Genomic DNA, 24,988 nt, shown 5'->3' with positions numbered 1-24,988 from the left:
TACAAATACAAATTTAAAGCAAAAAGAGTGTGCACATGGTCACAAATAAATGCATTCGAACAGCATTAATCTTAACACTAGATCATCGTTCTTCTAGTACTGTATTTGTAAAATCGGCTACAAATCAAAGGTATTCAGCAGGGGGGGAAGCGCTCACGGAACGCCAGGCGAGTGTCTTGCCACTACACCACGGAGACTGGTAACTGATTTCTGTGCTTGAATAGCATGTCACAGTCCAAATCACTGGAGAAGAGCAGGGTTGCACTCTTTAGTCTCCTGAATGTTAGCTGGTGAGAAATTGGTAATGGTAGAGATTTTTGCCAAAAGTTCAGCCATGCTTTCCATTGACACTGCATCCCGTTGAGGGGGTAGCAGCAGAAGCAAACTTTAACCTTGTGCATCATGGTGCAGGTGGCCTGGACTATACATGCGACGGTAGACAGCTCACTTCAGCTGCTACCCACTCAATGGGATGCAGTGGCGATGGAAGGCGTGGCTGGTGGAGCAGAGGAGCAGCAGCATCCTCTATTGTGGCTTGCTAACATGCGAGTCTTCTGCGATCTGTCTTATCACTTGTCTTGTGATCAACCGTTGCATACTGGGTACATGTATCAGTTTTGAAAAGCAAAGGACCTAGCTGGACAGTTTCCACTGAATGTAGAACCTCAAGAGCATAAAAAAAATCCACTTGTCACAGCAAGAAGGTTATACTCTAAATCATATTAGTACTCATTCATTAACCACTAGAACACTAAAACCAATCAATTTGGCTATACTCTGACCGGGAGGCTTGGTCAAAGACTGGGCCACGGGGGACATTTATCTTAAGAACTACCACAAAGTGGCTTTTACTGTATCATGCTGTTTCATTATGTTGTTTACTGTTCTCATTATGTTGTGCTAAAGCTGTAACCAAGTACTCTGATGACCCCTAAAGACAGATAATTTAACTTCTCATCGTATTGTCAGTATACAGCAGTCAGCATTTATGTATATACAGTACTGTATTTGTGACTTCAAAGCTATCTGTATACAGTACTTTTAGTCATATACTTGTCTAGCAGTTAAAAAGATAAATAAAAGTACTCACCCTAATTGATGCAGAGTTTTGTTGTCATCAAAGCCTTTTTCTCCAATAACTATTGAACCCAGATCTTTCATGCGGGGAATAGGTTTCGTGAGTTCTGGATAAACTAGCCGAAACTCAAACATTGTCCCGCGTCTTCTTGTGTCGGGGTTTACTTCCAGAATCAGACCACCAATCTCTTTTAAGGTTGCATCCAGCCTGGTAAAATAAAACATAAGCATAAGTAATAAATTCATTGGCTAATTAACTTTCAGTATGAGCCACCCAAATAATTTTTAAACAGTGTGCAGTACTATTATACTTTGAGATGGATGAATTTAAACATTTGTTTGAGAATTTTTGTTTATTCCAGCACCCTTCTTAGGGTACCTGATTATTCAATTATGTTACACACTTGTATTACTGCTAAAGATGGGCATATCTTTTCTGATCAAACTTATAACTAATGGGCAAGTACAATATAATTTTCTACATACTGTATATCACAAAGCTTGACTCCTTAACCAATGACTTCAAAACTCACCAAGTATATATCTGTAATTCATTTGGGGGTGTGTTGCCTCTTCTATACTCTGTTAAATTATTATGCCTTCCATTTGAACAAAATACTCGCAGCAATAATGGGCAGGTCTGAAAAAATTAAATAAGTAACACTACTGTACAAAATTGATGTAACAATGTCCAACTGTCCTAGAAACATGAATGTTGAAAATTTAGATCACAAGAATTTATTAAGACTATATACAGTACATAATCATTACCCCATTTACCACTTTCACTGGGTGGGAAAGCATCAGTCCAGAGAATAAAAATGGAATCTATTCATCTATTCATTACAGTACTGTATTTCATTCACAATGCAACATGGCATCACATATAAACACTTATTACCACTCTTCAATAATCATTAACAGCACAATAAATAGGTGCCTAAGAGTCAGGCAATTATTGTATTCAGCTAGTTGTGCTTGTGGGGGTTGAGCTCTTTCTCTTTCGACATGTCTCTAAACTGTCAGTCAACTTCCCCCCCCCCCCTACATAAAAATAAAAATGAACCTGAACCTGATTGGAAAACCATCTCTCTCCATTACATTTTCATTCATTAGTCTAGATGGTAAATAGGTTTAAATACCTGGGATATTCTCCTAACACACACACTTCTTTGATAGTCCATTTCTTCTGTTCTCTAATTTCAGATTCTTCATGTTTATAACACTAATGTCATGCACCCATACACAAATGTTGGCACCCCCCATTCCTTCGTACAAACTGCATCTTTACCAATCTTATTTTTCCTAATCAGATCTTTCATTGCACTAGCCATTTTTCTTCCCTGACTGCTCCTACTCACAATTGTGCTTTCACAAATTCCTCTTACTAATCTCACATACCATGTATTTAAACCTACTTACTACTCAGCACTTCACAACAATAATCAGATATTTATCATGCACACAATTTCCTTCTCTTTCCACTTGCCATATGTTAACATTCTTTTTTGTCGTCCCTCATTTAACTTAAAAAAAAATTCATCTTGTCTATACAAATCTCCTTCATTCTCTGCTAAAAGAATTGTGCAGTACTTACTCACATTAGACCTATAAACTAGATTAACACCTACCTCTTAGTATAATTACGTTTCTTAACATGTTTAATATTTCCTTTATTCAAACACAAAATCTTATTTAAAATACAGTAAACTCATGGTTTTATGTAGATACAATCCTCAAGATTTCATCATGGAGATTGTTTTTAAATACAGTACAGTATTGCATGTACAAATATTTTTTACACTACAAAAAATGTCAATGTTAGTGTGTTAGATTACATAAATGAACAATCTGAAGGTCTTCATCAATCAAGCAGATGAACAACAAGGCAAGCTGAAATTTGTTGACAAAATTCTTTAAATCCTTCCCTGATCTTGTAGTACATCTTGGAGTGTGTATGTGGAAATAAGAAAAGGAAATAAGTTGGTTGTGGTATGTACAAAAAATAAAAAACAAAAAAATTGCAAATACAGTACATTTACTTTTGGACTTTCCCAGTAGGAATTCCTGCTTATCCGGTGAGGGTGTCCTTCGAATATAGTCCGGACAAATAAGAGTAGTCAGTATTCATGACTCCTAGATCTGCATTAAATTATTTGTACAGAACCAGAAGCCCACTGGCAACTTAATGCTCTTATTGGAACTTTTAATAAATAAAAATGATGATAAAAGTCTCATAGGATTGCAGAGGACAATTTTTTATACAGTATCTCAAACTCAGTGTATTTAGTTTTAGAACAATCCAATAGGTCCAGGATGATGACCTTCTAGACTACCTTCAAAGAGACTATCAAGGAATGAGAAGAATTACAAAACACCTCATAGAGGGAGTTAAATAATCCCCTCACAGATTGAGAGTTAATTAAGGGATTAAGGGAGTTAATCCTTAGTCACGGCCCAGAAGCACCATAGGTTAAAAAAAAATCACTGAACTTGTTCAAAATTATGTGCCAAGAAAGAAAAGGAAGAGAAAAAGAACTTGATGGATGAAACAGGCAGGAAAAAACCTAACAACTATGTGCAATCTTTGGGCATAAAATTCAACTACAAAAGGCCCGGAAATGCCAAACAAAACTATATTAAAGAAAACTTGCTCAAAACAAAGAAAGATCCAAAATCTATGCCCATAAGAGTTGTAAAACAAAACCCTTAAACTCTGTAAAATCCTTAAACGATAAGACCAACCAAATTATAAGTGACAATAAAAGGGCAGCCAACACTGAATTAAAATCAGTTCTTTACATCAGTGTTCACACTAAAAGCAAACATCAAAATAACATTCCAAATTACCACACAAATCCTAGAGGCAGGGGAAGAGTATTAATTGAGGGTATAAATATGAAAGGGTATGAATATGAACAAGGTTGTGTATGAATTCCCATAACATGCAAAATTATCAGGAACAGCATTAGCAAATTAAATTTAAAAGCCCCAGATGTGGATGGAATTCAATCCAAAAATGTCATAAAGGAACTTACAGATGTACTAAGTTTACCACTGAAACATTTTTTGGGTAAAATCTCTTGTCTAAGGGATAGTTCCCCTAAATTTGAAATTTACCTGGTACACATTAGGACAAAATTAATATGGTATGGCAGCAATAGTACAGGTGCATCCTATAAAAGATAGTGGTACTGTATATCGCTGGAATGGAACACATTTCAATGTAAATATAAATGCAACCACACACTTACAATCTGGTTGTACCTACAAGAATAAAATTGGTAATGACTAAAATCTTAAAACATTTAAAAATGTATTTGTTTCCATGCAATATCAAAATATCAGAAAATGTGCATAATTCTAATTTGCACATTATGCAAGCCTAATTTTGGTAAAAAAAATGAAATTAAATGTTTTGTTAACTTTGGGCAAAGCTTCAATGGAATAAATCAAATTTTTGAATACATTTCTTATTTGAATATTTGTACACATGCACTGGAAATGCTCCACAACTTTACAGTTTGCAACTGTCGACATCAGGGAGCTTGTTAAGCTTATCGAGGACCCCTCTAGGCTAATGACTGACCTTTCTGAGTTAGTATATACCTGTAACTCAACGTTTGTCTAATAACCAGTACTGCTACGCGAACAGAGGCATTAGATGTAAGGAAACATGCCCAAATGTCTTGCACAACTTGGAAACTGTACTTGGGTTCCACTGGTAAAATTATGATCATCACTATATAATGTTGTCATGCAGGGTGAAATTTACTGATTCATATAGATACATTGATAACTATTTAGCCTTAAAATCACTTTGCAGTGATTTTAATATTACTTGCAGGACAAGTAATAACCCAAGTGTAGTTACAGGAAGAGGGCTGCGCTCATGGTGCCATGTCTTCCCTATACTGTCATGCAATACTTGCAAACAGCCGAGGTTTTTTCAGCTTCAACCACTACTGCCTCAATTAAAATGTTACAACCATCCACAACTCTGTTTACAAAGAGAGAACTTTCGGAGACTGTATTTTTCGGAATTTTTATTTTGTTAAGCTCAAGTCTGTGGCCCCTTTCTAGAATCTAGACGTTGCAGGTTTCAAGTTTTTCCTTTTCAGCTTTTGTAGCTTCCTGTCACAATTTTGTATGTGGCAATCATATGCTTAAAATCTTTTCCATTGCCAGTTAATGGTAAAAACGAGAATTTTATCTTTCCTCTCGCACTACCGGTCTAATTTTCGCTGTTAGGTTTCTATGAGTAGTGATGGCGTAGAGCGACTACTCTTAAGGTCACTCATCTGAGGAAAGGAACACCATTACCTTGAAACAATTTTGTACTCGTTATGAAATAAATACAGACCAGGGGTTTATTATTCATAAAGACACTTACCTTTTCTCTATCGACGGGTTTTTCATTGGTATCTTTCCGCTCCTCTACCTTGCTCTCGATCGTTGACGCCATGTTTGTTGATGTTGTAGGAATGGGTTAGGGGCTGCTACAGCACCACACGTCTCAACTAGCGCTCTCTACACCCTATAATTAATTGTTTTAATTTGCCCCGATGTACTATGTATGTACTATGTATATGTACTATATTGCCCCGATGATCTATATATGTACTATGCATATGTGCTATATTGCCCCGATGATCTATGTATGTACTTTTCCTGAATAAATTATTATTATTATTATTATTATTATTATTATTATTATTATTATTATTATTACTTGTACCCAGACACAGCTGGGACTTGTTTAACTGTCTCAAGTGAACAGCTAATCAAACAAGATTAACAATTGTCAAGCCTTAAAATCTTACGTTATCTTGCGGGTGCAAAATGGGAGCATCTTTTAAGAACAGTATCTATATTTGACAAATAGTATGTTCCTAACTCAAACAGTGTGGGGTTTATTATTCTACACATATTTCTAATGACTCTTAGATGTTCACATTCTCTCAAGCAGTGGTCAAGGCGGTGTCCGTCACTCTCACCACAAATTCTGCAACCCTACTGCTCAACTGTGGTTTCCTTTCCGAATCTCCATGGATATTTGTATCCAAGACGGATTCTTGCTATTACTGAGTCTCCCGCGGCCACCTCCTCTTCGTCCATAATGATAGGGATTGTTAGCTGCAACCATGTACTACTGTACCGATTCACTGGTTTGTGCTTCTATCCTCCTTTCCTCAGTTACCTTATCACGGTGATGTTGTCTGATAATACCTCTAATTTGTACAAGTCTTGGATATGAAGTATTCAATATGGTCTCCTTCAACAGCCAGCACATGGCATCATGGGAGGGGATCCACAGAAATTTGACGACTCTTCCCCAATTGGTTAGTACCCTCACAGCTTCTGATTTAAGCGACTATCGCAAGATTTCCTGCCCGATTTTAACTAAGGCTTTGTAGCTCTGCTTTTGAATCAGTGCAGAACACTGCACCATTAGTGTTTCGTTCAAGGAATCTTAACACCATAGTTAGTTCTGCTTGCGTTGAAGAGGCATAGTTCTCTATACGTGCTTTTTCTTCATTTCCGCGATGAAAGGCATTATTCCTAATTAGTGTTATTAGCGCCTGGAATGGCGCAACGTCAGATCGATTGATTGATTGATGAAGATTGAGCTACCCAAGAGGTGGTGCGAGCATGAGTAGCCCGTAAGTGGTAGATGTTTAGTGAATGTGATCTTTGGTCTTGACAGGATATACTGTGCAACGTCAGACGTGGAAAATTATATATATATATATATATATATATATTTTGTTATATATATAATTTGTTATATATAATATAACAAATTATGTTACAATTTTGTTATATATAAGTAATTATTATATTAAAAATATTAATTAATATTAATAATTATTAATAACTAATAAGCTAATAATTAATGATAATGCTAATTAATAAATTAATAGTATTATGTATAAAAAATACACAAACTCAGGAATGTAGTATAAATACTGTATAAATACGAATTCTCTTAAACTCGTAGCTGGACGAGCCACAATTGAGATTGTGTTTTTCTGTAGATAAAGATACAAGAATAAGTTGCAATTTGAAAATTATGTATGTTAAAGTAATTCACTTATGTACTTTAGATAAGCGATGGTCTCACTTCATGCTGGTCGGTGTTCAATCCCCGACCGTCCAAGTAGTTGGTCACCATTCCTCCCCACCGTCCCATCCCAATTCCTTATCCTGACTCCTTCGAAGTGCTATAGTCGTAATGGCTTGGTGCTGTCCCGTGATAGTTCCCTTCCCTTCAAAGAACATAAAAAAAAAACTGCAAAATGTTCATCACGTGGCAGCTCCTATATTTATAGCCACCCAGACTTATTCATATATATTTTTAACCTACACTCGAAACAATAAGATCATTAAAATAAAGGTATCCGCTGATGGCCTATTCGTCTATATGATGCAATTACAATTTATATACAAACTCATTCATATATATGTCTAACCTATGCTTGAAACAATGTATAGAGTCCACATCTGTTATGGGACCCGAGATGTAATTTGTTTCATAAATCAACAACCGTTTCCAAACCAGTATTTACCCAGGAATTTCACAGACCATATTGAATACTCCATATCCAATTACACTCTTCTACAAATTAGAGGTACTGTATTATAAGGCAACATCACCATGACAAGGTAACCGAGGAAAGGAGGATAGAACAAAAAATAAGTGAATCTGTACATTAGTACAATATAGTTGCAGCTAGCACACCCAGTCATTATGGATGAAGAGGTGGCCACAGGAAAATCAGTAATAACAAGAATTCGTTTTGGATACAAATAGCCATAGACTTGGGACGGAAACAAGAACTGCAGAATCTGTGATGGACACTGCCTTGATCACTACACGAGAAAATGTAAACATTTAAGACATTAGAAGTAGGCATAGAATGATAAACTTCACATTCTTCGATTTAGGAAAACACAAATATAGACAAACACAAAAACTTAACAAATATAGATACTATGCTTTAAAGATTCCTCCATTTTTTTTAATTTGAGCTAAAACTAGCATAGAAATATGACTAAACCTAACCTGTACCTTTGTCATGTCACTTTTACACCCTTGAAGGAGTCCAATAATTGAAAATATTGTATACTTTATGTAAATTTCATAAATGGCAGACTTTAGATGGGACCACTACATGCCATTATATCAGCCTTTCACATTCCTCATAATCTAGATTGTTATCTATAGTTTTGTGTCACATTCAAGTTTGAAAAAGAATATTAGTCATTTAAACAAGGAATCATTTAATCCAAATAAAACTGGTCATGCAATTAAATATTTTATTAGATACATATTTTACCATATCAGCTGATCATTCTTTTCCTAATAAATGCAATATACATAAATTTCACTCTATAGAATGATCAGCATTTTCAAAGAAATAGATAAGATAAATTAGGCACTATTTAGGGCATGCAAAACAAAAAAATTTTGAAAAAAAAAAAAAAAAAAAAAACAATCCTATTTCACAATCACTTCACATTTTGTGTATATATTATATATATACTGTATATAATTTTACACATTCATTTCAGCACCTAGTAATCAGGCACAGATGAACATGAACTACTTTAAATTTACGGGAAACATTCAGGCACCATACATATACAGGTATAGTATATAAAAATGATTCAAGATCATAGATGACATCAGCACTCAACTTGTTTAACTTATTTCCTCACTCAGAGTCTTTATCACCCCCATTTCTTCTGTTGCTTTGTATCTTGGTCTTTTCTACCAAGGATTCTTTTAAGAGCATCATTGCATCTGCGAGCTTTGGCAAAAATCATCTGTAAATTATTGTCAAAGTTTGCCTCAAACTTCAGTGCTTCATTTAATAGATGGTCCACTGAAGAAACCTTAAAAATAAAAATATCATAAGGTTATTATGACCTAAAGACATGGGCTAGATTAACATTAGGTTAAATAGCAGTAGATATAAAAACCTGTAGTTACCTGTAGGTGGTTACCTACAGGTAACCACATCCTAGGGTAAACCCTGCAGTACTCATAAAAAGTTCTTGTATTAAATCCTAGAATATAAACCAAACTGATACAGCCAATCTACATGAGCTAGATATAGACAAGGAAAAATAGCTTGTCTATTTATTACAAAATATTATCTACATTATACAGAGGCTCTCTTTGTCCATCTTGTCTCTTTCCCCTCATTTTCTTTTATGTTATGATCACATTTCCTATTTTCTGTCCTCTCGAGTTGAGAGATCTAGTTCGTTTAGCCTATCCTCAATGGTCAGCCCCCTTAGATCTGGCACCAATTTTGTTGCAAACTCCTGTACTTTTTTCAATTCCAGTTTTATGCTTCACTAAGTGTGGATTCCAGTACTGGTCAAACAAAAATTGAGGAGATTGTCTTGCAAGTCCTGATTTAGGCTTTTAAATGATGATCTAATGTTTGCCAGCATCACATGCTGCTGGAACTTTCATTTCTAAATAGTGCAAGGTACATTGTGCAATGTCATTAATTCCTCTGTAAATTTACCAACTGGAGATTTGCAACAAAATAACAAGGCAACATTACACAACACTAAAAAGAACTTAAAAATTTTATTAACTACCAGTTGCTTGCTACAACATTTCTAGATTTAGTCAACATACCATTTCATTTATTAATTCCTCCTCCTCTTTGCTAGTTGTCCCTTCACCATTTGTTGCAATGAGATTTTCCATGAATGTAACCATTGTGTTTAAATTGTCAAACAGTATTCTGAAACAGAAATATAATTTTAGTGTTCTACTAGGATTTGTATATTTCTGTTTATAAAAACTTGTATATTTTGTACTTATAAAACCTAGGATTTGCATATTTCTGCACGTGTATTTATTAAACTAAACTTCTTTATCAAAATCTTTGTTTTTAAATAATCTCTTAATTTCTGTGTACTGTAACTTTATGCAGGGAATGATGTTGTCAGCTCATCACTGGTAACAGAATTCCTGCTTAGTATATTAAAATAATTCTTCAGAACCTTCCTTTCCTAATCATAATGTGTTACACAAATATCACCAAGTTCACCTCTTACAAAGGAAACAAAATATTGAATAAAATATAACAAATGCAACTCGCTAACCTAATGACTAGTAACCAATGCTAGTAATAAAGGCAGTCTTGAGCGTATCAGACCTGAAACCTAAGAAAACAAATACAATCTTCAACGTGCATGAGCAGGGTGAATAGTAAAGAATGTTCTACCACAGTGGTTTCCAAACTCTTTACGATCATTACCTCTTTCATATTGCATCCTTATTAATGGCCCCCTACACCTAGTAAAGGCCCCTCTGGTATACTCTGGTATCATAACCAACTTATGGCCCTACATACTGGAAAAAGGCACCACAGGGGAAGCAATGGACCACATTTTGAGAACTAGTACAGTCTACCACAATTAATAAAAATAGGATTCGAAGGATAGCTGCCAGTGCTCAACTTGAAAATGTTTCAGTAATGCTGCCCGATACGAAACTACAACATTGGATACAAAACGTCGTGCCAGAAAGAAAAAAAAAGGTAACAAGAGAAAACTGAAATTATGCAAAGAAATGAGCCTCTAAACCTTCCCTTCTGGAAGGAAATCAAAGTGAATCCCTAGCACCTTACATAACCAAGTGCGAATTTAAAATCTTTGTTTTTCATACCTTTTCTTTCATATATCCTAAATGTCAAATAAAAGTCCAGTAATCACTCAACATTCATATTTATACAGAATCACTGCACTATATATTACATTTAATATAATTGCTATTGACATCCACTACGAATTAACTGTTCCGGATTCTAACACAAATTTAATCTGTTGCTCAACTTCCATTCATGTACATTAATAACTTACTTATGCTCAACTGCCAATTTTTCATTGGTTTCCTCCATTTGTGATGCAGTATCTTCATTCACAGGTACAAGATTAAGAAAATATGTGGAAGGAAAGAGATAAAAGGAGGATGAAAAGAGACTGGAGGAAACGAAGCATGAAATTTTCTGAAGAGTTCCATTCCAGTAGAGGACAAATGCCAAGATTCCTGAAAATGCCAGTGTTTTATTTGTGCCAAACATTCTTTCTTGTATTATGTTCTGTACAGCTGAGGATTATGTCCTTAGATTCGCTGTACTGATGCTGTAGACAGAAGTTGATCCTTATTTAATCCACTGTAACCTGATCTGAAACAAAATTAAATTTAACTTAACACCACCACATTCCTGTGGATTCCTCTTTATCAAAACCTCTCTCACATAACCTCCCTTGGTTCTTTCACTTAATATTTGAACCTCCACCTAGCAACTATAGATAAGAGGAGAATATATAAAATAGCACTAATATAGTACTATAGAATATCACTACAGAATAGTGCAACCATAGAATAGCACTAATTTTCACGTCACAGAAGACCCACGAGACATTCGGTGATCTATATCGAAGGAGTGATTCACCAAGGAATTTACCGATATAGCATATAGGAACAGGAAAGCAAAACTTCTGATAATTCTGAAAATTAGGTAAATCAATCCTAGAGATGGACGATTATAGGTAGCAGAATTTCATTCCATAAGCACCTACAAATTAACTGAGGGGTCAACACTTAACTGAGTCAATGAAATTTCTCACTTCCCATTTTATCATTGGAATGATATGGGAAATAGGTAATTTTATGCCATTTATTTTGTTATTTACATGTATTTGACAAAAAACACCTTCGTGTATTAAATAGAATAATTTGCAACCAAATATATTAAATAACGCAACTATTCCCGATTAAAATGGAACCGATTTCTCGACATATTGCTTGATCGGGGAGGGAGGAGAGATGCCATTAACAACAAAAATAACAAGTCTTGCCTGCGAGCATGCTCGCAAACCTCTACGAATATTTCCCTTTAGGGAAATGTGTTGTAGGACGCCAAATCTCCTACCAGCACACCTTCACTAGCAAATTAGGGAAATATTCTATACCGTTTGACTTATTAATCTACAGTACTTTTATGGCCATATTTGTATGTTATGTCAAGTGGTTAGGATGCTGGGCAAGCCTAAATTAATTAAATAGAATAATTATTTTCCCTGATATAGCCGTCATATATTGGTTACGATTTACAGTATTACTGTGTGTCCTTTTGACAGGTGAAATTGAAGGGGAAGAAGAATTACAACAAATTACCTGGTGCAACGAGAAGCATGCTACATCGCCATTATAGACTAGTCCACTAAAGATTCAGCTTATGCAACATGGACGTGTTTATTGTTCATTAACCGGGCCACATTTTACAAAATAGCTAAGCTGTTCTCTGGTTAATTAATACTAACCATTTTTGTAGATCAACGATTAACAAATTTGAGCCAACCTATTAACTTCAATTAGGCGATTATTAATAAACCCCCAACTTGTGGGATAATTAGAATGATACAGTCCGCTATCAAAATAAATGTAATTATAAACTAATTAATAATTGTAATTAAAATAAATAATAAAATCCCACGAGTCAGTTTTCCAACAAGTTTGTGTAATGTAAGAATTTTGTATTTTAATGTATCTCACCTACATGGAAGTTAAGACAAGATGGATGGTAATAAGCCAAGGGTGGAAATTACCTTGCCTCTCATTCTGCAATCTCTGGTATTTTTATAAGGTTCCAAAATACAGTACCAAGGAAATAGAAGGGGGGCTAGTGTTTGAGCTTCCAAAGGCGATGGAACCTATAAACCTCGAAGAAGTTAGAAAACAACACTGGGATTTAGTTGAGGTGCTGTGAAGAAAAATACCTTGATGGAATTATGATTTCTATTATTGTCTGGTACCTAAAAATACCAGGTGTACTTGTTTCTTGCACTTTATGAAAACCTTTTAACTTTAAACTTATTTTCTTATACAGTATTGTATTTGGTTGTTATATTAGGGTATATTATGATTAGGATTATATGTACTGCTTTGGTAAGCTGTCATGATTATGTATTTAGATTAAGTGTTACTTTCAAAGTCAGTTGTTATTGTGACCCATACCTGTGATTTATTGGCGAGCAAGAAAATATAAATTTTGTTTTCCTACACTAAATTTTTTGTTAAATGCTGCTGTTATAACCTTGTCATAGCAAGGTACAGTATATTGTAATATTTTGGGTTAAGATAGATGACCATCTGCCATCTGAAGACAATTTTATATCAGTTCAAAGAATAATATTTTTTTTCCAAAGATACAATTTATTAGTGGAAAACATGAACTACAGGGAATTTCAAGTATCTTTTTTTTTAAGCACAATCTTCTTTGTTAGTTCAAGTGGTGATTGAGTAGGTCTTTATGATTGCCAAATCATGGCAAACCATTTAACAAATATTCAGGTATGCTTCTGTATATAATCCCTCTCAAGAATAAGAACTTCAGAGGTTTACAAGGCATGAATGTTAGGAGGGTAAAAACCTTGAAAGAACACAATATGGCACAAAGAGAGACACTATTTTTACAATTATTGGTTATCATTTCTGCAATGATAACTTGTCTTGGCAGAAATGTAACATCAAAGACCTAGACCACAATTTGTTCTTGTACATTTTCTTGCACTTGTTCATGAAAACCTTTTAACTGAAAAAAATTACACAAGAGTAGCTCACCTGACTGCTATAAAGACTGGGAACAGATGCCAGATCACCATACGAGCCATCTTCCCACACCTGTATACACACACGTGAATGTACTGAGCACAGATGCCAGATCACCATACGAGCCATCTTCCCACACCTGTATACACACACATGTGATGTACTGAGCACAGATGTTGGGACATTATTGTAATATAAATGAACACAGATGCTGGGTTGAATAGTAATATGGAAAGTCAAGGAATACAAGCAATGCCTCGAGAAAGCATTGCTTGTATTCCTTGACTTTCCATATTACTATTCAACCCAGCATCTGGGGGGGAAGTAGCGAGTCTTTCGGTGGGAACGGGGGCAGTCTCTTGGTGGGAAAGTGGGGGAGGGGAGCAGTCTTTTTGTGTGAGGGAAGCCTTTCGGTGTGGGGGGGGAGCCTTTCGGTGTGGGGGGGGGGGAGCCTTTCGGTGTGGGGGGGGAGCCTTTCGGTGTGGGGGGGGGAAACCTTTCGGTGTGGGGGGGGGAGCCTTTCGGTGTGTGGGGGGGAGCCTTTCGGTGTGTGGGGGGGAGCCTTTCGGTGTGTGGGGGGGAGCCTTTCGGTGTGTGGGGGGGAGCCTTTCGGTGTGTGGGGGGGAGCCTTTCGGTGTGTGGGGGGAGCCTTTCGGTGTGGGGGGGGGAGCCTTTCGGTGTGGGGGGGGAGCCTTTCGGTGTGGGGAGGGAGCCTTTCGGTGTGGGGGGGGGGGAGGGAGCGTTTCGGTGTGGGGGGGGGAGCGTTTCGGTGTGGGGGGGAGCGTTTCGGGGTGGGGGGAGCGTTTCGGTGTGGGGGGGGGGAGAGCCTTTCGATGTGGGGGGGGGGGAGAGCCTTTCGGTATGTGGGGGGGGGGGGGGAGAGCCTTTCGGTGTGTGGGGGGGGGGAGCCTTTCGGTGTGGGAGGGGGAGCCTTTCGGTGTGTGGGGGGGGAGCCTTTCGGTGTGGGGGGGGGAGCCTTTCAGTGTGGGGGGGGAGCCTTTCGGTGTGGGGGGGTGGAGCCTTTCGGTGTGGGGGGGGAGCCTTTCGGTGTGGGGGGGGGAGCCTTTCAGTGTTGGGGGGGGAGCCTTTCGGTGTGGGGGGGGAAGCCTTTCGGTGTGGGGGGGGGAGCCTTTCGGTGTGGGGGGGAGCCTTTCGGTGTGTGGGGGGGGGAGCCTTTCGGTGTGGGGGGGGAGCCTTTCGGTGTGGGGGGGGGGGAGCCTTTCGGTGTGTGTGGGGGGGGGGAGCCTTTCGGTGTGGGGGGGAGGAGCCTTTCGGTGTGGGGGGGGAGGAGCCTTTCGGTGTGGGGGGGGAGGAGCCTTTCGGTGTGGGGGGGGAGGAGCCTTTCGGTGTGGGGGGGGAGGAGCCTTTCGGTGTGGGGGGGGAGGAGCCTTTCGGTGTGTGGGGGGAGCCTTTCGGTGTGTGGGGGGGGGGGGAGCCTTTCGGTGTGTGTGGGGGGGGGGGGGGGCCTTTCGGTGTGTGTGGGGGGGGGGGGGGGAGCCTTTCTGTGTGTGGGGGGGGGGGAGCCTTTTTGTGTGTGGGGGGGGGGGAGCCTTTCTGTGTGTGGGGGGGGGAGCCTTTCTGTGTGTGGGGGGGGGGGGAGCCTTTCGGTGTGTGTGGGGGGGGGGGAGCCTTTCGGTGTGTGTGGGGGGGGGAGCCTTTCGGTGTGTGTGGGGGGGGGGGGAGCCTTTCGGTGTGTGGGGGGGGAGCCTTTCGGTGTGGGGGGGGGAGGAGCCTTTCGGTGTGGGGGGGGGAGGAGCCTTTCGGTGTGGGGGGGGAGGAGCCTTTCGGTGTGGGGGGGAGGAGCCTTTCGGTGTGGGGGGGGAGGAGCCTTTCGGTGTGGGGGGGAGGAGCCTTTCGGTGTGGGGGGGGGAGCCTTTCGGTGTGTGGGGGGGGAGCCTTTCGGTGTGTGTGGGGGGGAGCCTTTTGGTGTGTGGGGGGGGAGCCTTTCGGTGTGTGGGGGGGGGAGCCTTTCGGTGTGTGGGGGGGGGGGGAGCCTTTCGGTGTGGGGGGGAGCCTTTCAGTGTGGGGGGGAGCCTTTCGGTGTGGGGGGGGGGAGCCTTTCGGTGTGGGGGGGGGGGAGCCTTTCGGTGTGGGGGGGGGAGGGAGCCTTTCGGTATGGGGGGGAGGGAGCCTTTCGGTGTGGGGGGGGGTAGGGAGCCTTTCGGTGTGGGGGGGGAGGGAGCCTTTCGCTGTGGGGGGGAGGGAGCCTTTCGCTGTGGGGGGGGGGAGCGTTTCGGTGTGGGGGGGAGCGTTTCGGTGTGGGGGGGGAGCGTTTCGGTGTGGGGGGAGCGTTTTGGTGTGGGGGGGAGCGTTTCGGTGTGGGGGGGGGGGGAGCCTTTCGATGTGGGGGGGGGGGGAGAGCCTTTCGGTGTGTGGGGGGGGAAGAGCCTTTCGGTGTGTGGGGGGGGGGGAGCCATTCGGTGTGTGTGGGGGGGGGGGGGGGGTTGGCATCCTGGTCCTTGACCAGGCCTCCTTTTTGTTACAACCCCCCCCCCCCCAGGAAGCAGCCTGTAGCAGCTGTAACTCCCAGGTACCCATTTACTGCTAGATAACAAGAGCATCAGGGTGAAAAACATTTTACCTATTTGTCTCCACCTCCACCGCGGTTCGAACCCGGAACCTCAGGACCACAAATCCGAAGCGCTGTCCGACACGTAAGTAAGTAAGTAATTATCAAAAGAAGGCACCAAACCGGTGTCCGACACGTAGCAGCCTTTCGGGAGGGTGTGGGGGGGGGGGGTCTTTTTGTGGTTATTTTGTGATGATTTTGATTTAAAATTTTTGACAAATGGCAGGTTTTATCTTGTATAAAAGAAATGCTCAATAATTGAACACACTATATTTGCCTTCATTTATGAATGCTTTTTGATCCATATATTCTTTGTATGACTCACTAACATTGCCACTCACGATGCTGTGGAGTACTGTCATAGTTGCTAATAGCAGCGTCCTCGTTACCTCTCATTACAAATCTGGGGGATTAGAAGTATATTGTAAAACTCCATCTTAAACAAATGTTTAAATCAAAATTTAAGAAATGCACAAATGCAAGGATTAATATAAAAGGCAAAACAAAACATGCAAAAGAAATTATCATAAGATGGCACCAAACCTGGAAGATTATTTAGCACCACTTGACTTGCAGGATAATCACAAAAGGTCATCCTAAATATTATCAATGATTCCAATACAGAGCAAAAAGACAAAACACAAGCGACATCAAAAGTATCCAATTTACCAAAAATTTTATTAAGGGGCAAATGTCTAAGAAAAATTGGGAAAACAAAACTCATGACCATCCTGAAAATGAGGACATTCTATAAAGTGCATGACTGAGCGGGACAATGCAGTTCAAACTACAAGCGGCACTGTATTGTTCCATTACTTATCCATGGTTAAGCATGCTTGGCTGATACATAGCCTAGCCAAAGCCATTTTCCATGTAGAACATTGAGATGATTAAAGATTATAGGTGAAGCAGAGCTGAGGAATACACCGTTATTATTACTCCTAGAATTATAAGATCACATTTATGAATCTCTTACTTTATTTATAACAACATTATGCAGGGGGAGGGGATTGATCATGATTAAATAATAAATAAGAGGTTAGGCTAGGTTGGCGACGACAGCCACCTATATTTTCCAGCCAGCCTGCCACTTCAAACTCAAGGACATACAGCCCAAAAATTACTCTTCTGAAATGCCTTCTATTGAAATATAATACATTTGTGCTCTATCCTAAACTATACCCTCTCATATAATTTGTTCACACAATTTCATACATCTTGAATCATTCCAAAGGTACTTTATTATTAAATGCTTCACTGTACACCTTTAATATTACAAGTTAAATGTATGTCTTCCACAAAATTCATAGAGCATGCATTCATGTATTTTTTTACAATTTCATGTTCAAAACACAAAGATTCTATACTTTCACATAAAGGTGTAGCTTCATTTCATAGCTTTGTTAAATTTAATTTGTTTGGAAAAGCAATTAACCCTTTCCAAAGTTGACTAGAAAAGCAAATTTAATCAACCAATCAACACGGTTTAATATTTCTTTAAATACAACTCTGTAAAATGACATATAGATCTCTCTTCACCATTGCACAAGCTACCCAAAGGCTTTTTCACTTTAAAGCCTGACTGGCCTTTTCACTTTAAAGGAATTTATTACATTATTTGTAAAGATGCTATTTCACTATTAAGTACATTATTACAATACAGTATTAAATATAAATGGCTAAGAACAGTTCTAATTACAGAAAAGAAAAAATTATCAATAAATGTAATAAATTGTATGTCCCGTATCTGTCCATGCTGAGGGCCTTGTAACAGCATAGTCATCAGAAGACAAATATTTTTCTTTGGGCTATAGTGACAGGCATGACGAACTTAAGTCATCACTGTGTATCAAGCCCACAAATATACATAAAAGTCATTAAAGTCACTGAACAGTCGAATTTGTCCCAAGTGAAGTACTATTGGTAATATTACTGTACTGTATTCCCTATTTCTATGTTCCAGTACTGAAAGACCAATCCAAGATGATAATTCATATACTGTATTACCAAACAAATTTAAGTAAAATTTAAGTACATTGCAATCAGACTAATATTTTGTTTATAAATAAATAAAATTTTGTATAATTATAAGGGCAAGTGGAAGATAGGATTTCCAACCAGAAAGCCTAACAAGTGTAATTTAAGATGGAGATGGCAAAAATATGTTCTGGATAACGTTCAAATATTTGGCAAATTAAATGACCATGTAATGAAAAATGACCAAATGTGAATGCCAAATGAATATACAGTACAGTATAGTAGGGGCAAGAAACTGAAACCAAGGTTCCTTCCAGGAGGAGAAATTGGAATAGGTAGTCTTAAGTATTTGAAGACTTATGAAAATATGAATGTGGAAGGTCATAAGAGAAAGTAATGAGAGAAGAGGTAGGAGATGAACAATATAATGAAATGCAGTAAAGGAATACTGCTATGGGAATTATGAAAGGACAGATAGTATACTACTCCCAGCCCTAACACACGAACTGGGAATTTGGAATGGAAAGAGCGTGCTTAATCAAGAGTACAAGCAGAGGAAACAAGATTAAAAAAAGCAGTTGGTGAATGTACAGTACTGTACATGGTAAATGGCTTAGGTACTAATTTCTAATTTCTCGATATACACTGCTGTTTTTACCCAATGTGACGGCTTCCCACATGAAAATATTGCACATAGGAAAATGATTATTTATTCCTGCCATATCTAATACTATAATCTGTACTAGTTTTGTTGAATGACCAACATGAGCTCAATTTAACTCACCCACTTGATTTTTAAGTCCTGTAAATTTTCCTTAAAAACTGTAGGTGCATCATTTGTAGTACATAGCATGGTGCCTGGAGAGTCCAGGGATGCAAATTCAACCCCAATGTATGGCTGCAACATTTTCTCGCAGCAACTGAATCCGTATACACTCGAAATCTTGTTTTTCAAGCATACTCCTAATAATGTACAAGACCATTCACATGTCTGTTAGGCGATAGAATTTTCATTGTGAATTCTGAAGTAAAGAATACTGCACGTATTACTGTACCGAGTCATTTAAGTGCTACACACACACATGTTTATCCACAATATAATTTTTAGCAAAGCCGTAAAAATGTGTTTTATACAGATGAAACATTTCATGAAACAAGATAATATGCATTAATTTCATATTTTTCAGCTTGCCAATGTTCATGAAATTCACAGACCCCAATTTAGGGGAAATTAATAATTAGCATGTATAAAGCAAGATATAAAAGTGACATGACAACTAATGCATATGCTACATTAGCTTTTTATAACCACTAAAATAAAATAACATGCACAAACATTACTTGTGTTTTAATCATTTTCCCTATAAATAAAATTGTTCTTCCGTGGATGTGAAGCCACCAGTGCTGTATACAAACACTGATACTTAACACCGCAGGACCACAGTTTTCTGGACTGGAAAGATAAACCTAAAGGGGCCAACCTTCTGCTCATGATTAGGTAATACCTCTGGCAAGTTCGTTCTGTACAAGAGCTACCAGTATGCTTATGTTAAAACTTTCCATATTTTTATTTTTTAAATACATAATTTGAAGACCGTTGAGTTGACTTTATCCCCGAAGTCAAAGAAAGCCGTTGAAAGTTTTCACTCTGAAAAGAAACAAAAAATTAAATGAACCAATCATTGGAAAAAATTTAAGTGTTCGTAAAGTTGTATTTTCAATAAGCGATTATTTACACGAAGTAAATTTCAATAAAGTTAAAGCAAATGTTCAAAATGGCCTCCTCTTAAGAGTTGGCATCTTTTATACATAGTGGCAAATTGTTTTTCTCAAAGTATCACTTTTCCATTGTTCTGAACCATATTGGAATATACAAATGCCCGAAGAAAATTGTTGAAACAGCTTGATAACTTGACAAACAAAAATTATTATATGTTAGATAAAAGAAACAATCTACATGTAAAACCTCTACCACGAAAATATTTCAAGTAACACCAAAATATATATGTCGTTGTATAAAAGTTGTATTTTTCATTGCTCGGCAAGCTCAGAAACAGCAATATTCATCTCAGAACAATGCTTATTTCACGTATATACGTTAATGAATGCGAGTGTTTTACATGTCACAAGATAGAAATATAAGCTTCATTTTAAATAGATTATCATAGGCATATTTCAAATTCTAGCAAAGATACACGTACTGTACATGTATTATTATAATCGCCAAGCTATGACCTCGCACAGATCGATCGACGGAGCATCTCTATCGGAACAATGTTTTTCACAAATATGTTAATGATCACAAATGTTTTATATGCCTCAAGATATAAATATTAGCCTCATTTTAAGTCCTTAACCATAGACATATTTTAAGCTCAAGTAAAGATACTTGTGTGTTTTTATAATAGTGTCCAGTAACGTGTCACTCATGAAGTGCAGAAGCTTACTCACTGGTCGATATATGTAATGTGTAATCAAGAGATACACTAATGAAGCCTAAAATATTACTGTATATGCCTTCAGAAAAACGGGGATGTATTCGTTATTGTAAGTGCACAACAGGAAATATATCAGAGAAAAATAGGCAAATCAATTTTAATTTTTTTTTAAATAAACCACATACAAAATTCTAATAGGAATCTACCAAATTGACAAGGAGGAAATCCTGAAACCAGCAACATCACGAACAAGAGGACACGGCTTCAAGCTAAGGGAAGCAAGAGGTACCAAAATAACATTGGAAAAAGCTAGGCGAGGTGGTGGAGGCCAAAACTGTCAATAGTTTCAAAGTGTTATATGACAGAGTACTGGGAAGATGAGACACCACGAGCTTAGCTCTCATCCTGTAACTTCACTTAGGTAATTACACATACAAGTTCTTACATTCTTGAAAGCTACTAGCATGCATAGCATTTCAGGCAGGTCCTTAATCCTAATTATTCCCCAGAATAAGACCCACAAAATTGTTTAACAACCAGGTACCCATTCACTGCTGGGTGAACAGAGGCTACAGTTAAGGATTGGCACCCAGGTATCCTGACTCCCTGGTCAGGATACGAAACCCAGGCCAAGAAACCCATACGAAATCCCTAGAGACCTCGATATAAGCCTAACATGTAATGTATGTATAAACTGGCTGCATGTCCCCGGACTCAACTAATTATTATACACGCGTATAATATAATTATAATCCTAGACCTCGAGTTAATTTCGCTCGAGGTCCAGGATCAAATTGGAAAAATTACAATTACAAACGTCTATGTCCCTCTAAAATTTCTGGTAGCAGATATATTGAATTTTGTAACTAGCTCATCAAGACTTGTAACTTGCTTAGCTAAATGAATTGTGGGGTTCAGTCCCTTATGTGCCTCTGTAACCCTTCCCACTACCGCCCACAAGATGGGTATTGGGTGCATAATAAATGAACTAAACTATGTCCCTCTAGGCGATGTGCGTCTTATCGATCAGTGCTGTTGACCAGAGAATGCTTTTACAGCTATATAATAATCCAACGAATGAAAATCTCGCCATGCTTCCCGAGCCTAGTAGGCTCAATACTGCCACTCGTGCTGTCCAGAACCATCAAGTGAGTATTAAGGCCGCCAAGATGGCTGACTGATCTACCAGAAAGCTTATTTTAGTCCTGAACATAATCCTAGAATCCAGTAAACTCAATAAATACCTCAACAAGGCGGAGCAACGGAGTATACCACGTGTTACCTCAGTTTGTACACCAACTGGATCCCCCACAACCCTCCCCCCCTACTCCTTTGGTACGCCACCCGATAAAGTTTGTTTTAGGAAATTCCTGTCGCCATGCGTACTGGACCAGATAATCTATTATCTGCAATTAATTCATAAATTTTCTGGATGATATGTGTGCAGTATACAAGGTAAGGTAGTAATTAGAAGAATGGGCGAAGCCAGTTTACAATTACTACATTTAACTGGTGGAATAGGAGTAGCACCTAGGATTTACCCAGATTTTTCCAGACTAGACTTCTCAAAATTTGCACCTGAATTTACCACTATCTCTCTAGAAAGAAATTGAATTCTCTAGTGGGCTCCATGAAGACAGACTTGTCAAAGGTTCCCCCCATTTGTCCTGATGATTTATTTTATCGAGCTGAATTTAACAATTCAGCAGCGTTTTGGCATTTACGGCTTCGCTAGGGCAACTTATAACTTATAAACTTATAAACTTCCATGAGTTTATAACCCCCCCACCCCCCCATGTGGGTGAAAAGGCATCTCCTGTTTTCTATCCTACATTGAAATTGAAATTTTATTGAGATAAAATACACACAAAGGGATGAAGTAGCTCCAGCTATTCTCATCCCGTTCAGTACAACGTGTTCATACATATATAGATACACATCACAAAAAATAAACATATTGCCAAACATTCTGAGAGATAAACATATACATTTCCTATCTACATTGTGGCTTGTTGAGCTTGAAACCGTCGCTCCTTGTTTGTGTTACATCTGACCTTTTGAAGACATCTGGATCAACATCCTCCAAATAAATCCTCCGTGAATTAAATTGTTCCGTATTTTAAAAGTTTCGATGTCATCAGCTCTGTCTTGCCTCAAGTGGCTAACACATTTTTTTTGTATTGTTGGCTATTTAATCTTATTTTATAAGATAAAATAAACAATATTTCTAGCTGGTATTGGTAGAATGCTGTCAGGAAGCATTTTTTTTTTTTGAGATATATACAAGAGTTGTTACATTCTTGTAACATTGTAACATTCTTCATTGTAGGAAGAGTTAGGAGTGAGGTGTTGGAAATTAATCGGTTGTCTAGAGCACTTGAAGTCAAATGCCGAGCTAGAGAAATAATGCAAATCATATGCAGTATCATTCATTTATAACTGAGAACACTTCTATGGAAGGAATTATATGTATGCTTGAGGATGGAGTTCATTTATCTAGGGCTGGGGTTCTTGTTTTTGCCAATTCGTTGGAATCTTTGGTTGAAGCGGTTTGTTTGGGTTTAAACTGTTAGTAGATAGTGGCATGGTAATGGATTTGGGAGAGGCAATAAAAGTTTGTATTGTCAGTGAAAAGTATAAGTAAAAGACCAAATCTATAGTGATGGGGAAGAGGACAGGTTTACTTGTCTAGTAGTTACCAAGGAGGAAGTTATTAATCAAACAGGGAAACTCGGCCAAACAAGTCCCCGAGCGTGGACGAAGTGTTTGCCAGGGTGCTTAAAGAATGCAAAGAAAAGCTCTATAAGCTGTTATCTAGCTTACTCAATAAATCATCATAGTCAGGCAGAATACCAAAGTCTTGGAAGGGGTTGCTAATATAAAACCAATTTTTAAGAAAGCAGATAGATCATTTGCGTCGAATTATCGGCAAATTACCTTAACGTCCAGTGTGGGAAGTGCTAAATCGATATTGCAAAAGCTATTCGTCTACATCTTGAAAAACAGATTAATAAATGATTCACAACAAGGTTTTAGCAAGGGTCGCTCATATTTGACAAATTTGCTGTCATTCTATTCAAGCATAATTGAGGCAGTTGATAATGGAAAGATTTGTGACGTTGTGTACCATTGTGTACTTTAACAAAGCTTTTGATACAGTACCGCACGAAAGACTGATTTACAAGATAGCGGCTCACGGTATTGGGGTGCTATCTTATGTTGGATTAGGACATGGTCATACCAAAGGAAACAATTAATAAGGAGTTAAAATAAATGGATTAAAGTCAGAGTGGGAAACCGTTGTGAATGGAGTGCCTCAAAGGTTCTGTACTGGGACTTCTGTTGTCCGATTCTGTTGTCTGTTATAGTGAGCAGCAATATTTTTACATTTGCCTTCGATATGAGAATCGCGAGGTAAATAAACTCGGAACACTCTAAATCACTTCAAGACGATCTAGACAGTGTTTTGTAATGATCAAAAGATTAGTAGCTGCAGTTTAATGCTGGCAAATGTAAGGTTCTGAGGCTAGATGATGATAAGAGTAATAGGATAACAGCGGGATGATGTTTTAATTGCGGTTTGATTGCGAAAAAGATCAGGGGTCATGAACAGTAAGAATTAAGAGCCAAAAAAATCAATGAATAATTGTTCGGAAGTAACGCAAATATGATACTGACATATCAAGGCCTGGTTAGGCCAGCTATACTGACCTTCCTCAGGATGCAACCTACAACGGTTGCCTAATTTCCGTCTACCTAGTTTGCTGCTAGATAAACAGAGGCATGAGATGAATGCAAACGTTCCTAAACGTTTCCATCCTGCCACGGGAATCGAACCCGGGGTAACACATGAAGACAAATTAACGCTATGGCTTTTATTCAAATATCAAACTAAAGAGAATTTAGAACGTAATGAAAACTGAAGATTTCATTACGTATATTGCGAATGAGAAATTACAAGGTGGAGTAAGTCAGTTTTCCCAGCCGTTTACCGTACGTGCAGGGGGAAGACCTGCTGGCGTGACCGGGGACCAGCCCCTCTTTAGCGGGGACTTTCCACTCCTTCTCTGGATCTATACTGAAAGCCTTTTAAAAATACCCAAACAACAGGTGGTTTCACAAATTCATCCAATATTATAAGAGTAAGGAACTGTAATATTTAAATATTAACAAATATGTTGATCCAGTATATACTTATATTTAAATATATTATTATTTAATGTATATTAGATACTGTATTACTAAAATTTTCCCCTAAAGTCCTTTGAGTACGAATTAGTC

The 24,988-nt window shown here is 38.4% G+C and overlaps 2 protein-coding genes and 1 non-coding gene across 14 annotated transcripts in view; all 3 read right to left on the bottom strand.

Moving 5' to 3' along the window:
• Bin1 (histone deacetylase complex subunit SAP18) overlaps positions 1-5,627 on the bottom strand; it is a 6,565-nt gene extending 938 nt beyond the window's left edge. Inside the window, exons 1-3 of the mRNA XM_045753471.2 lie at positions 5,471-5,627; positions 1,611-1,717; positions 1,091-1,285 (exon numbers count right to left, since the gene is read on the bottom strand). Of these exons, the coding sequence (XP_045609427.1) occupies positions 1,091-1,285; positions 1,611-1,717; positions 5,471-5,542 (374 nt within the window). The 5' untranslated portion in view covers positions 5,543-5,627. The remainder of the gene's footprint in view (positions 1-1,090; positions 1,286-1,610; positions 1,718-5,470) is intronic.
• Positions 5,628-8,383: 2,756 nt separating this feature from the next.
• LOC123765057 (uncharacterized) lies at positions 8,384-24,721 on the bottom strand. Of its 12 annotated transcripts, none has more exons than XM_069333492.1 (8): positions 24,700-24,721; positions 19,611-19,917; positions 19,054-19,260; positions 16,622-16,695; positions 13,736-13,862; positions 10,969-11,294; positions 9,737-9,845; positions 8,384-8,976 (listed from the first exon to the last, which is right to left on the bottom strand). In XM_069333492.1, exons 6-8 carry the CDS (start codon positions 11,187-11,189, stop codon positions 8,812-8,814), a joined length of 495 nt encoding a protein of 164 aa, XP_069189593.1. In that variant the 5' UTR covers positions 11,190-11,294; positions 13,736-13,862; positions 16,622-16,695; positions 19,054-19,260; positions 19,611-19,917; positions 24,700-24,721; the 3' UTR covers positions 8,384-8,811. The 12 variants fall into 12 exon arrangements, with proteins under 12 accessions (XP_069189593.1, XP_069189591.1, XP_069189598.1 ...); XM_069333490.1 differs by lacking the exon at positions 24,700-24,721 and adding an exon at positions 21,952-22,064; XM_069333497.1 differs by lacking the exon at positions 24,700-24,721 and adding an exon at positions 21,952-22,064 and having other exon boundaries at positions 10,969-11,289.
• LOC123765200 (small Cajal body-specific RNA 8) lies at positions 18,023-18,152 on the bottom strand. Its single transcript, XR_006773685.2, has one exon. It is a non-coding gene; the product is annotated as a small Cajal body-specific RNA 8 (non-coding RNA).
• Positions 24,722-24,988: the final 267 nt, after the last annotated feature.

This window comes from Procambarus clarkii, chromosome 29, assembly GCF_040958095.1.
Source record: "Procambarus clarkii isolate CNS0578487 chromosome 29, FALCON_Pclarkii_2.0, whole genome shotgun sequence".
NCBI classification, from domain to species: Eukaryota; Metazoa; Arthropoda; class Malacostraca; order Decapoda; family Cambaridae; genus Procambarus; species Procambarus clarkii.
The sequence above is the reverse complement of the archived record's forward strand: the minus strand, read 5'-3'. Positions and strand labels throughout refer to the sequence as shown.